The 13,079-nt window shown below is 43.4% G+C and overlaps 1 protein-coding gene across 8 annotated transcripts in view; it reads right to left on the reverse strand.

Moving 5' to 3' along the window:
- Nucleotides 1-13,079, reverse strand: part of enah (ENAH actin regulator) — a 90,762-nt gene that overhangs the window by 10,613 nt on the left and 67,070 nt on the right. For 4 of the 8 annotated variants that reach the window (XM_068342128.1, XM_068342127.1, XM_068342126.1 and 1 more), the window contains exons 5-6: nucleotides 6,227-6,549; nucleotides 1,267-2,061 (exon numbers count right to left, since the gene is read on the reverse strand). In XM_068342128.1, the coding sequence (XP_068198229.1) occupies nucleotides 1,267-2,061; nucleotides 6,227-6,549 (1,118 nt within the window). The remainder of the gene's footprint in view (nucleotides 1-1,266; nucleotides 2,062-6,226; nucleotides 6,550-13,079) is intronic. The other 4 variants (XM_068342129.1, XM_068342130.1, XM_068342131.1 and 1 more) reach the window with 2 other exon arrangements.

The raw sequence follows: 13,079 nt of genomic DNA on the forward strand, positions 1-13,079 counted from the left end.
GTGACGACTTGTAACATCATAGCCAGTCTGATTAATGCAGTGTCAGTGAGCAGTAGTGACAGCATGTTAAGTTAGACGTAAAAGTGATTGTACCTCTTTATCCCATTAAAAAAACCTACAACGAATATAAAGACAAATATTATACATCTCTTTATAACTTGTTCTGTCTTATCTGGAAGGTACGTCTGATTGGCTGAGCTTTAAATAGATAACACAAACTGTTTGGTGTAATTAGACACACACACACACACACACACACACACACACACACACACACACACACACACACACACACACACACACACAATGACACACTCAAAATAACACAAAGAACAACAAAGGAGCACAGGCAGCTGTTGTATGGAGGCCATCTGAATAGATCTGACTTCTGATCTCATTATAAACACGACCCAGTTACATCTGATGATGTCACTACTATGTCTTTCCCATCACAGAGCTTAAGCTGTGATCAATTGCCTGTGATAGAATGTGACCACATTATGCTGTGATCAATACTAAGCCGGCGTTCTGATGCTCTCAGAATGCTGGTCTGGGGGGGGGGGGGGTCAATGGGGTCAAAGGTCATTAGAACAGCTCTTGTGGCTAAAAAGAGCCAAAGGGGAGTCAGTCAGTGCAGAGGTTGGTGCCGCCCTGATCTATTTGCATATAAATGCTGTTAATATTGTGTTGACTTTATTTTTATAACAGATTTATATTCAGTCATTAAAATGACTGACCCTGGAACAGCTTTCACAGGCGAATCACAGACCATTAAAACACCTCTGAGTAACTGAACACTGACCAGAGACACACAGAGGACATAAACAAATGGAAACTAAAATATAAGATCAGCAAAGGGATGAAACCTTGGTTGAGAAGGAAACCGATAAAGAAAAATGACCCATGAGCAGGCAGCGGTTGTGTGTCGGCGTCTTTCAGTGATTTGAAGCAACACAATGACAGACACACACACATTCACACACAGGTTGAACTGAAGGACCACAGACACTTTCTATCCAAAAAACAGCCAGCCGGCCGACGCGTCTGAGCAGACGGACACACACATGCAACATGTTCATGAACAGCAGTGACAGAAGATCCCACAGGAGAGGAGCTGTTAGTGTCAGGAGCGCTCAGTCCACATGGAGGGACTCATTCTGTTACTGGACCCGTTTAAATCCCCCACCCCCCCGTTAGTGTGTGAGTCAGAGAGAAGGGAGAGAGACGGTGAGAAAGACAGACGACAGTCTGGACTGGAGGCCTTACCCTGGGGCTGGGGTTGACAGTTGGAGCCCCACTGAGATGGGTGGGGCTCTGGGCCTGCAGCTGTGTCCCGCTCCCCCGGCCCCGACAGGCCCAGGCCCACGGGGAGGGAGAGGTGTTCAGCAGAGGCGGAGGTGGCAGCGGCTACAGCGGCAGGGGGTGCTGTGGAGGGAGAGGGAGCCAGGGATGAGGAGGGGGGAGACGAGACGAAGGAGGAAGACGGAGGGTGGGCTATGGGGGAGAGGAGAGGGGGCGTGGCGGGCGGGGGTGGCGGAGTTGGACAGGCGATGCCGAGAGGGGTGTGGCTGTGTGGGATCGTCACGGGTGAAGGTGCGGGAAACATGGGCGGGCCGTTGGGGGCCGGTGACGGGGGCTTCTGGGTGAGAGGGGAAGGCGCCGCGATGGGGATGAGCGGCCGTGGACCGGCAGCCTTCCCTGGGGGGCTGCTTATCATGACAGGAGGCGAGGGCGGCAGGGGGGTGAAGTTGCAGGCTGACCACACCACAGATTTGGATGGAGGAGGTAGAGCCGGGGCGGGGGCCGGCTGAGGAGGCGGGGCTTGGGGAAAGGCTTGTTGACGCCTCGGTACAGTGGCGTAGTGAGGCAGGACCGGATGGAAGGCAGAACCAAGCGAGGTGGCGAATCGGGAGGCGGAATGCCTTAGAGGCGGGGTCGGGGGGGTGGTGGAGGAGGGCGACGGCACCCCGGGAGCTGGGTAGGTGGGTGCGGATGGAGATACGGGCGTGGAGGACGTCCTGTACTCCTGAGGAGTAGGAGAGTACAGAGTGCTTTCGAAGGCTGAGAGAGCGCCACATGAATGACAAACCAAAGACAAGAGAGCACAGAAGGGAAGGAGCAACGGAAGGAAGAAAGAAGGAAACAGGAAACAGCCGTCATGCACACAGTAGGGAAAGACAGCAGGTCAGGATAGAGAGTAGGAAGAAGGGAGGGGCGAGAAAAGAGAAGGGGGCAGATGAAGCAGGAAAAACCAGCACAGAGCTATACCAAAGTCCTATTAGCCATTCTGTATATGTCCAGGACTGAGTGATGCTATGTTAGTGTGTTAGCACGTGGACAGAGCCAGAGACATGAAGCAGTCATCGTTTCCATGGTAACAGAAGAGGAGGGGGAAACACTAAGGGGCATTAGTTTAGTCTTGTTGCCTGTGGCAACAGGAATGGGAACCATCATTTAACCCCTAAATGCTGGACTCTCTGCCCGCAGAAAGTTCGGATCTGTATGCCAGTTAAAATCTGTTTAAAGTTAAAATCAGACACTGTCTGAGGAGATGTGAAGTGAGCAACCCACAAATGGGAGGTTTAAAAAAGCAGCCAGTAAATAGTTAGAAGTTAGCCTTTAGCTCATTACCCTCTGAGAAGAGGATGGAAGATGAACAGCGAAGTGATTTCATTGCTTACAAAGCTCTGATAAATATAAATGTCAAATGTCACATCAGATGCAGAAGCCACAACGGCATGGATGTTTCTGATCAAGATGCAGACCCAGGACTTGTTCTCCTGTTGAATTTGCTCACATTTCATGTATTTCTTAATAAGTTAGTAAATGCTACAACTACTACTGCCACTGATAACAATTAAGATATTGGATATATGTATGTAAAAGGAAGAAATATTCTAAAAGCTGGTCTTCACATTGTGCTCTGATTTATACATGAAATATATTTATGTGAATATATTTAAAAGTATTATAATTGTTATGAATGTCACTGGTTACCTGTCTCTGTTGAACATTTATCTGTATCTTTTGTACTCATTTTCTTTTAAAAATCTAGTTTCTTTAAAAAAAAAACTTTATTGTTTCAGTGTGTTCTGCTTTCCGGTCTTGTGATAGGTCGTGTTGTGTGATATTTTAGTCTTTATAAAGGCACTTGATTCAGGTTTTCATTATTTGATTCACCTCACCAAAGAATCATTTTACTGTTTTTTTTATATGATTAAAATGTGCCGACAGTGTCCTGAATGCCTCCCATGTTTCTGTATCCACCCCAGTCCTCTTTAACTAATGACCTTGATTTGTTCATGAGCTCCTCTAGCACTTAGCACAGCCTGGATGATGTTACATGGAGCAGCTATATGTTTTCTGGGTGTGTGTGTGGATGGTGTACTGATGTTAATCCTGGGTTCACCTTCTGTTCCACTTACTCGCTCTGATTGAACTTTACACAGTCACAGTCTTGTGACAGAATTAGAATTCTTTTCGCAGATGTAATCGCAATCAAACTAGTCTCTACTTACACACCACAATCTGGACCTGACTGTCACACACAGACACGCACATGAAGGCAGCAGGAACAGTGCTACAGTCACAAGACAACTAATAAACTGATAAAAACTTCCTCACTCTTTTCCAACTTCCATCAACCTGCCCCTGCAGTATTCATCCCCCTCACTCCTCCTCTTCTTCTTCCTACACACAGTGATGGACCCACAAGAATATTAAGCACACATGCACGTAAAACAAGATACCCAAGTACTGAAGCCAGGCTGGTTTTTAACAAACCAACATGAATTCATGGAAATGCACCAAAAAGGATAAGCAACAAGGATGAAAAAATACGCCAGATCGCTTTAATTAAAAGACAAAAAATGTTTTACGATTTTGTGAATGCTGATTAATTCAAGTGCAAATGCTCTAAATCAGTGTGCAGAACTATGCTGACACAACTGAAGTTTCCCCTGTCACTGCCCACTAAGAGAAGATGAAACAGTGGGGGGAAAAAAAGAAAAAGTTAAATGAATCCAGAAAATGGTTCAGGTCACTTTCACTGTTACTGAATGAAAAATCATTTCATAATTGTTCAGACAACTTAAAATCTACAAAATTAAAAGGCTGTTTCAGAAGAATATGAGAACAATTGTGACCGTTCCACTTTTCTCAGGACAGGTTGTGAGTCAACGTTGTGATGGTGGGGAAAAAAAGTGACAATGCACAGCTTTCACAGTTACAGAGACACTTGTGTTCAGAAGGTGTGAGCAGTAGGATCGTCATTCACATCACGTCACTGACTACAGTAGAACACAAGCAGTGAAGTTTATGATGTGCACACACACACACACACACACACACGCACACACACACACACACACACACACACACACACACACACACAAACACACGCGTACACACACACACACACACACACACATGGATTTGTATGTTCAAATAGAACATGTGTGTGCTTATTTTCAGTGGGTTATTGTGCATGACATGTGAAATGATTTCCTGCAGCATCTACACACAACGCACAATCATCCCTGGGGGGGGTCTCACCAGCATTCTCCCTGATGATGTATTTTTAGCCCTTACTAACACCACTGAATCGTGTGTGTATGTATGTGTGTGTGCTTATACATGCATGGTAATAAGCAGTGAAGCACAACACACACTTCTGCCTTCCCTACTGACCTATTCCTTACCACGAGCGGATTTCAATTTGTACCACATGCATCGATCTTCTTGACAATCCCAGCATTCCAGTGGCTAACCTTGCTGCTACTGGATTTGAGATGTGGTAAAATATCTTTTGTGTTTTAAAACATTAAAACAAACAGCTGTAAATCATCTAAACGAATCTGCTTCTAAATTCACCAACAGGGATCATAACCAAAGTACATTTGTTCATTACGTGCTGCACGCCACCATCATTATGTCTCCATTAGATGTTTTCAACTGTGGCAGAGGCTGGCAGTGCTCTTTAAAAAAATAATGCAGTCAACCCTAAAATCACTGGAGTAGACTGACAGTCATTTCCCCCATGGCCCACTGCCTTGGCAATCTGTTCACAGTGCTTTTCCACCCGATGGGCAGATGAGCAATGTGGGCCATACTGTAAGTCAGCACTGAAAAAGGTAGCTAATAATGAAGGCACTGACTGGGTAAGGCAAAGGAGACCAAAAGATGTCCATCTCTGATGTTTCGTGTCCAGCATTAAAATTGACTTTCTGGGCTGGAGGGGTTACCGTGTTCTTCTGCACCATCAAATAGATTTACAATCAGCAGCAGCTTCCTCAAACCAACAAGCTAGAAATTTCAATGCTGTTCAAATCGATGCCTTACATGAAATATGTGTGCTATCGCCACGAAACAAACTACATCTGAGCAGAGTTGGAGTAGGTAATGTGTCAAAGTTCACGCCAGAAGAGACAGAATAAAATCCTGCATGCAAAGCAGGGATTTAAAAGATAGACACATTTGAGAAAAGCAAATGTTTTGTGATGTTGTATGGTTTCTCTTTAAATATTTTTTTCTCAATAGTTAATGTGCAAACATTTCCTACAGTTACAGAGAATTTTATTTTCAGAGAATATTACTTTTGACTGATAGGCAATTATGTACTGCATGTTTTAAAAGGGATTAAAACACAAAAAAGGTTGACACATATAGACCCTATTCCTTCTGTACATTTTATAGTTTTTAAAGTTAATTTGGTTAAATTAAAAGAATTCAAATTATCAGGAAAATTTAAATTCTAATTCCTGCATCACGATACAAAAAAAACATGAAACATCAGGTGATATGTGAGCGTATTAGTGATGGACCCTATTCTCCCACAATGCAATGCACACAGGAAGTAGAAAAATGGGTCAAAGCTACAAAGCATCAAGCAAGAGCAGAAAACATAAAATAATTGGTCCAAACGATGCTATTTAGTAGAGATAGTTAGTCTGTTCACGTTAGTCAAACAGTTGATGAACAGCAGAGGAGACGTCCTCGTCTTCGACACACGTTAAACAAACTGAAATTCAACTTAGTCTAAACTTTACAGATTTTACACAGAGTCAAAACAGGAAACTTCACCCATTAATAAATATATAAAGAAAGTAAGCTGCTCTCTCCATTACTCAATAATCAAATATTAAGTCAAGGCAGCATTTGGTTTAGTGTTAAATGATTGTGTGTTTGTTTGTGTGTGTGTGTGCAGATACCAATGGGCATCACTCACCAGCGTTGGAGATGCGTCTCCCTCTTTCCCAGTCCTGCTGCTCTCTGTCCAATGGCTCCTGCTGCTCCCTCTCCATTCGCTCTCTCTCCGCCTTCTCCCTCTCCATCAGCTCGCGCTCAGCGCGCTCCTGCTGCTCCTGGCGTTCCCGTTCCAGTCGCTCTCTCTCCGCCTGCGCCTCCTTCTCCTGACGTTCGAGTTCCTGACGTTCGCGCTCCTGTCGCTCGCGCTCTACCATCTCCCGCTCCAGGCGCTCGCGCTCCTGACGCTCCCTCTCTTGACGCTCGCGCTCCATCTCTTTCTGCTTCTGCAGCTCCTGAAGCTGCCTGCAGAGGAGGAGGAGAGGAGGAGAAAAGCAGAGGAGGGAAGGAAGAAAAGAAAATTCATGATTAGCTTCTGCTGTCACTTAGGAAAACACAAGGAAACGTCTCTCCTGCCAGCTTATTTAAGGAGAGACTTAGAGGACATTGCTTTGCATGACCTCTGTAAAAACACTTAATCTAGCAATGCTAAGTGTTTTCAGATAAGGTGAAAGAAAGGGATAGCAGGAACAGATGTGGAGAAAAAAATGACAATACATCTAGTATGAAAGGAAAGAAGCAAATTAGTGTAGGGCCTTCTTGACCTTCCTGACCCACAGGAGGGTCAAGACATGTTGTTGTTACATAATATGTGTCATTATGCAATGACTGTTTTTAGGCACAATAGTTATGCAATGCCAGACAGCTTTACCAAAATTTGGGAACATTGAAAACACACATTGAGTTGACGGCTGCCTGCGGTGAATAGTTTCTCTTGATTGAACACTACTGCAAATTGCCTGCAGTGTGTGTGCCAGTAAAAATAAAAGAAAAACATCTGGTTCAAAATCAATGGAGCTGATGTTGATCATAGTTTTGTGTTTGTATTTAGAAAATATTAATACATGAAAAGAAGTTAAATGAGACACAGGACGTGGTGCACGTTGTAGAAATTACAATATTAAAAATATGAAAGGGGGCAATAAAACACCAATAAAAATATCAGCGGTGATTAAATATGCATGAAATGATTTAAATCTGTCATAAAGTACAGTGTGTTCAGGGAGGTTTTCCTCAGGCTATTGAACTGCGCCTGCAGGTAAAGGATTGGCCGCTAGGTGTCAGCAGACGGCAGCGATAGAACTGGTGTGTGTGTGTGTGTGTGTGTGTGTGTGTGTGTGTGTGTGTGTGTGTGTGTGTGTGTGTGTGTGTGTGTGTGTGTGTGTGTGTGTGTGTGTGTGTGTGTGTGTGTGTGTGATCAGAACCGTCGGCTGGAAACCACTCAGTAGTCTGTGAGGTCTCCGCATGCATGTGAAAATGATTGAAGCCATTTCTTTGTTGAGATTTGATGCAAAAATCTGGAGAAATCCCCGTGGGAAAAACTAGTCTGCTGTTAGAGGAGCCAGTGAGATGAAATGAGAGCAGGACATAAACAAGAACAGCTGCCAGGATATTCAGTGTTGTGTTGGATGGAAATGTCACTGCAGCTTTCACCTATTTCAAAAAAACAAAAAAAAAAATAGGGGAAACGCACCAACAGCAGCCAAGTGTAGAAAAAATGTTTATAAAGGAAAAGCAAAACTCCAAAAATGGTAGTACACTGAACAGAGAGCAAACTTTTTAAACCAGTTCGTACTCACATAAATAAAGTGTCTGATAGACGTATGACTGAGAAGCACAATCGCTGCTTCTTGACAATGACTGACAGTTATAGTAAAGGAATTGTATGAACAAATAAATAGTACAAGGGGTGTGTTGTGACTGAATTAATAGATAATAGAGTGAGTGTGATGGGAGAGCAGATGTAAACTGTGGGAGGTTGTAATCTGTCAGGTTCCCAGGAAATCTTTCATTTTATTGGAAGGCGCCGACTGTCCCATCACTTGCTACAGCGCTGACTGCAAATGAGCGAGCATTCTCTTCGTAGATTATACAAGATGAGAGATGATGAGAATTGGGGCTAAAGCCAACACACGCAAACACACATACACACACACAGGTATCAAATCCCATCAGGTTGTCAGCTCTCACTCATGCTGTTGTGTAGAAAGCTGACGAGCCGCTAAAAGTCAGTCATCAGCATAAACATTGCATCATGCAAACACTCGTTCCCTTTGCTTCCATCTGCACTGGTGGTGACACACATATTCCCACACACACACACACACACACACACACACACACACACACACACACACACACACACACACACACACACACACACACACACACACACACACACACACACACACACACACACACACACACACAAAGGTTGGCTCACTGGTGACACACACGTCTCAGGACGTGTTTGGACCAGCGGGTTAACACCCACACAGACGGTGTGTTGCTGATGTTCTCAGCTGTGGGAACGGTCCACCTCCCGCCTGAGGCCGCTGTGACGAACCAATCAGAGACAGATTCCCTGTCATCATGTTAAATACACAAACACGCTTTGTCATCACGCCAAACTCATGAAAGCAGGAGAGGAGAGGTTAACAGCCCAATCAAAATCTTGAAAGATAACGGGGGTTATTAGGTGGCGACTCCCCATTTTACTAAAGTATGATTGGCTATCGTCCTGTGAGTACTTCTGGATTGTGGAAGCTGTGACTGGGAACAAATCCTTTAGATGGAATTATTTTAAATCGCTCCAGTTAAACATAAGGAAAGTGTCAGACGAGGTAGTGTTGAGAATCTTCTCAGACATCACAAAGAGTCAGTCTGGGGTGATTACATGACAGGTTATTTATTTGTACCAGGGAGTCAACAACTACAATTATAACAAAGAGGTTCATGCTCAAAATCTGATCCAATCAGACTAAAGATAACTAAAAGAACGGCTGTGACACGTTATGCTACAATCTTACACTGAAAAGGCAACATTTGAAAAGGGCTGAATTGATTCGAATACACAGGAGCATCACTTAAGTTGATTTTCTCAAAGCAGTGAAGCTTAGCAGCGACACGGATGCAGGGCTCAGATCGGATCATCTGTTAACACTTCAAGATCATCCTGACCAATAAGACAAAAGCAAAAGATGTGGCGGAAATGGGGAGGAGATTTATAGTGTGTGTTACCTATATAATACGTGTGACATATGAGTCTGGAACGCTGTCACACACACACACATACACACACACACACACACACACACACACACACACACACACACACACACACACACACACACACACACACACACACACACACTGCCCCAGTTCTCACGGTGTCTCTCTGGTCCTCTGATGTAATTAGAGAAACACGGGGAGAACCTGGATTTACAGCCAATGGAAGCGTGACAGGGTCACATCTCTGAGGGTTTTACAGTCTCATCAGGGGGTTCCCCCCTCATCTCCACTAATATCCCCTCCAATAGCAAATTAGTCCCAGAGTGGATACTCTGCAGAGCAAAAAAAAGAAATCAGCTTCCCCATTAAATACAGCTCATGATGCAACAGCGTCATGGAAGTAAAATCAGTCCAAACAGGAGGATCACCAGTGGCTGCACGTTTTTCTTAATTTCTTGCTCTTTTACAAATGCAAAGACAGCTGAACTTCCAGTAGCCAGCAGCCAAATGCTGGCAGGCTGTTGCTGGCAAAGCTACTATAATTTGTCTAGCAGCAATGTTGGCAGGTAACCTGCCATCTTTTCTATTTAACATCCATATGTGGTTTGGATGAAGAGGAAGCTGAAGAAGAAGACATTGATGAAAAGCCAGGGATCTGGTTTTTTTTTGTTGTTGTTGTCTTTTTTAGAGAGGACAGTACAAAGATTAAATATGGCATAAGCAATGAAGGAAAAGGCACAGGCGGGCAATCGGATAGACATACAAAATCCTGGGGGGGGGGGGGGGCTTTAAAAGAGGGCTGTAGTTGATGCAATCTAACAGTAATATATGTTCAGTCAGAGCGAAGCGTAGAGGAGCCACGGCCGTCAACACTTGCTGCATTTAGCTGTGTGCGTTTGCATGAATATGAGCTTTTAGTTTAGCAGTCAGTTGAAAATAAATTGTCCTAATGAGAGCTAAAAAAGATTTTCCCATTTTGTGCAGAAAAGGATTCACAGTTTACATGATATTCTTCAAAAAAAAAAAAAAAGCTGCTTTTTTGTTCAGAATAGGTATATGCTGTTGCCATGGAAACACGGACAACCCAAATATTTTTAAATAGCAAAAGGCACCATTCATGCACACGGTCGGTGTGCAAGCACAGTGTGTCCCAAGTCGGTGAAAAGGGTTTTAATTTTCTGCTCTGGACTCTACACCCAAAATAACCAAAGGTGAGCGTTCATCTCCAAACCAGAAAAATAAAAATGTTAAAAATCCCAATAGGTACCATCTTTGCTTATAATGTGTGAGGAAGGAAATAACTTTTAACTTCTGTGTCTTGATCTGCGGCTGGTGAAACCAGGCTGCTTCCAAGTCACTTCAGACCTCCAGAGAACGAGTTTTTCCACGTCAGCATCCCCGTACCTGTGACCTCTCAGGCTGCTAACCTTCCAGCCACCATGTCATCACTTTCCAGAGGAGAATGTGTTGAGCACCAACTCATTTCCATCCATTTACCATCGGCGTGGTGAGAGGGTGGACTCACTGAATTGGTGACAGGCAGCCTAAGCTGTACTGACATCCAGTTGTTTCTTTTTTGTAGTTAAATGGATGTGTTGCTGTTGATTGATGTCTAAAAGGCTTTTTAAACTTTGGGCCAAATCCACCCTGAAAGGACAATAAGGCAGTGAATTAGCTGCTTCAGGATTAGAATCAACCACATTTGGCACCAGTTGGTTCTTTTTCCAGAAAGGGTAAAGTAGGGCATCTCCAGCTGCACGAGAACACACACACACACACACACACACACACACACACACACACACACACACACACACACACACACACACACACACACACACACACACACACACACACACACACACACACACACACACACACACACACACACACACACACACACCTCAGCATGTAATTTATGAATGCAACACACGCACACAGCATTCCCCTAAGCAGGAGATCATTGCATTCCAAAACAATGTGAACACACACTTTAAATAAGCAGTCTGGAGAGGAGCGCTTGAGGTGTGTGTGGATGTCTGTCCGTGTGTGTGTGTGTGTGTGTGTGTGTGTATATGTGTGTGTGAGATTGTAAAGATCACACACAGGGGACGGCGAGTCTGTTGCTCTTTAGGGTGAAACTTACAGGAATACTACGCAGTTGACGTTGTGTGATCATGTCACACAAGCTTTGGAGAAAACACTTCCCTGTGAGGGGAAGCGCAGATTCACAGTCAGCCTGATCACAGTCACTATTTATTCAGAAAGAATGTCTCGGCACAAAACTGTGTTGGATATTTAATATTTTAAAAGTTTCTCCTCCGCTTCAGGAACATAGCAACAACTCTCAGTTCTGCTGCCACATTTAAACGCCAACAAACCTTCAGCAGATGAAAGAGTGAAACTGAAGCTGATTAAATCGTTTTTACTGCAGATATGTTGGCTTGTCAAACACATGTTATTCAAAAACATCACTCAGTGCTGCACAGGAAGGTTTGGCGTGATTGGTTCCACCTGCGATGCTCCTGCTACGTGATAGGTCAGAATGTCTGCTGTGAGAAATAGTTGATAGCTTTAGCATTTGGCAGCAAGAGTACTCTGAATATCAAGATTTACTCATTAATATTGAGTCCACATTAGGCACAAGACCAGGGTTTCAGTTTAGAATGAAGTCATTTTGGGAGAGCTTTTTATTTATTTATACAACTTAATACTGTTAGCCTTCCTTTAACAGTTTCCAGCTAGTTTCACCAAAACAGGAATGAATGATTCAATCATTCTCTGGCAAGTGACAAATGTGTCTAGATCCTTACACTTTTTCCAATTCTTAAACTTTCATATGTTCAATGGAGAGAAACTTTTATTTATTTTATTTTTTGGACCAATGCCTTCTTTTATTTGAGAACAGTGACAGCTTAATTCTATTTAAGGAAACAGAGTTCTACTCAGATAATGTGGTTCATGTCAGGGAGATAACAAAAAACGGACTGCTAAGAGAGTTACCCTGAAAAAAAAAAGAAGCTTCATCACAATTTTAGGTCAAATATAAGTATGAAAAAATAACTGTCTTTCTGAATTTCTTGAAATAAAACTTAAATGTAGTCACTTATCATTGATTAGTTAAAAAAGACAGTATATAAATGCAAGGACAGAGAAGAAAAATAAAATATTTTGCATCAAAAGAATAATAATAAATTTCAACTTAGCTGCATACACTACTAGCTTCGCCGACACTGTTAGATTAAAAAAAATCAAATATTTTAATTGTAAATGAGGTTGACAGAAAATGATTAACAGCCATGAAAAATGCTGTTGTCAGTTTTTGAGTGGCGCATCACTGATGATCATCATCAGTGCACATGAAAACCTGTCGAGTGATGCAGTGACCTCCTGTTAGCTTGACAGATAGCTGTAAAACGACTGTGGTCAGCTGGATTAATGTCCTGTCACTTTCACTGCAAAAAGTATATCAAAAGTTCAGAAACAGCGTTATTTTCTGAATTTTATCACGGGACAAATACGCTGACTTCCACGTGAATCCCTCTGCTTTAACTGCCTCTGACAGGTGCAGCTGGAGCAGGTTAGCCTTCCATCCGGGTTCTTCTCTGCTTTGCAGGAGAACGTCACAAGATCCAAAGCTGCAAAAAGCTTCCTGCTGTACACTTCCATCGGCATCTTACTCCCCTCCCAACAAGAGTTGCCAGGGAAACCGTTGCTGAGAGTGTGGGTGGTGGCACAGCCTGAATCCCTGCATGCTGACATAT

The sequence above is a fragment of the Antennarius striatus genome, chromosome 19 (genome assembly GCF_040054535.1).
Source record: "Antennarius striatus isolate MH-2024 chromosome 19, ASM4005453v1, whole genome shotgun sequence".
Lineage (NCBI taxonomy): Eukaryota > Metazoa > Chordata > Actinopteri > Lophiiformes > Antennariidae > Antennarius > Antennarius striatus.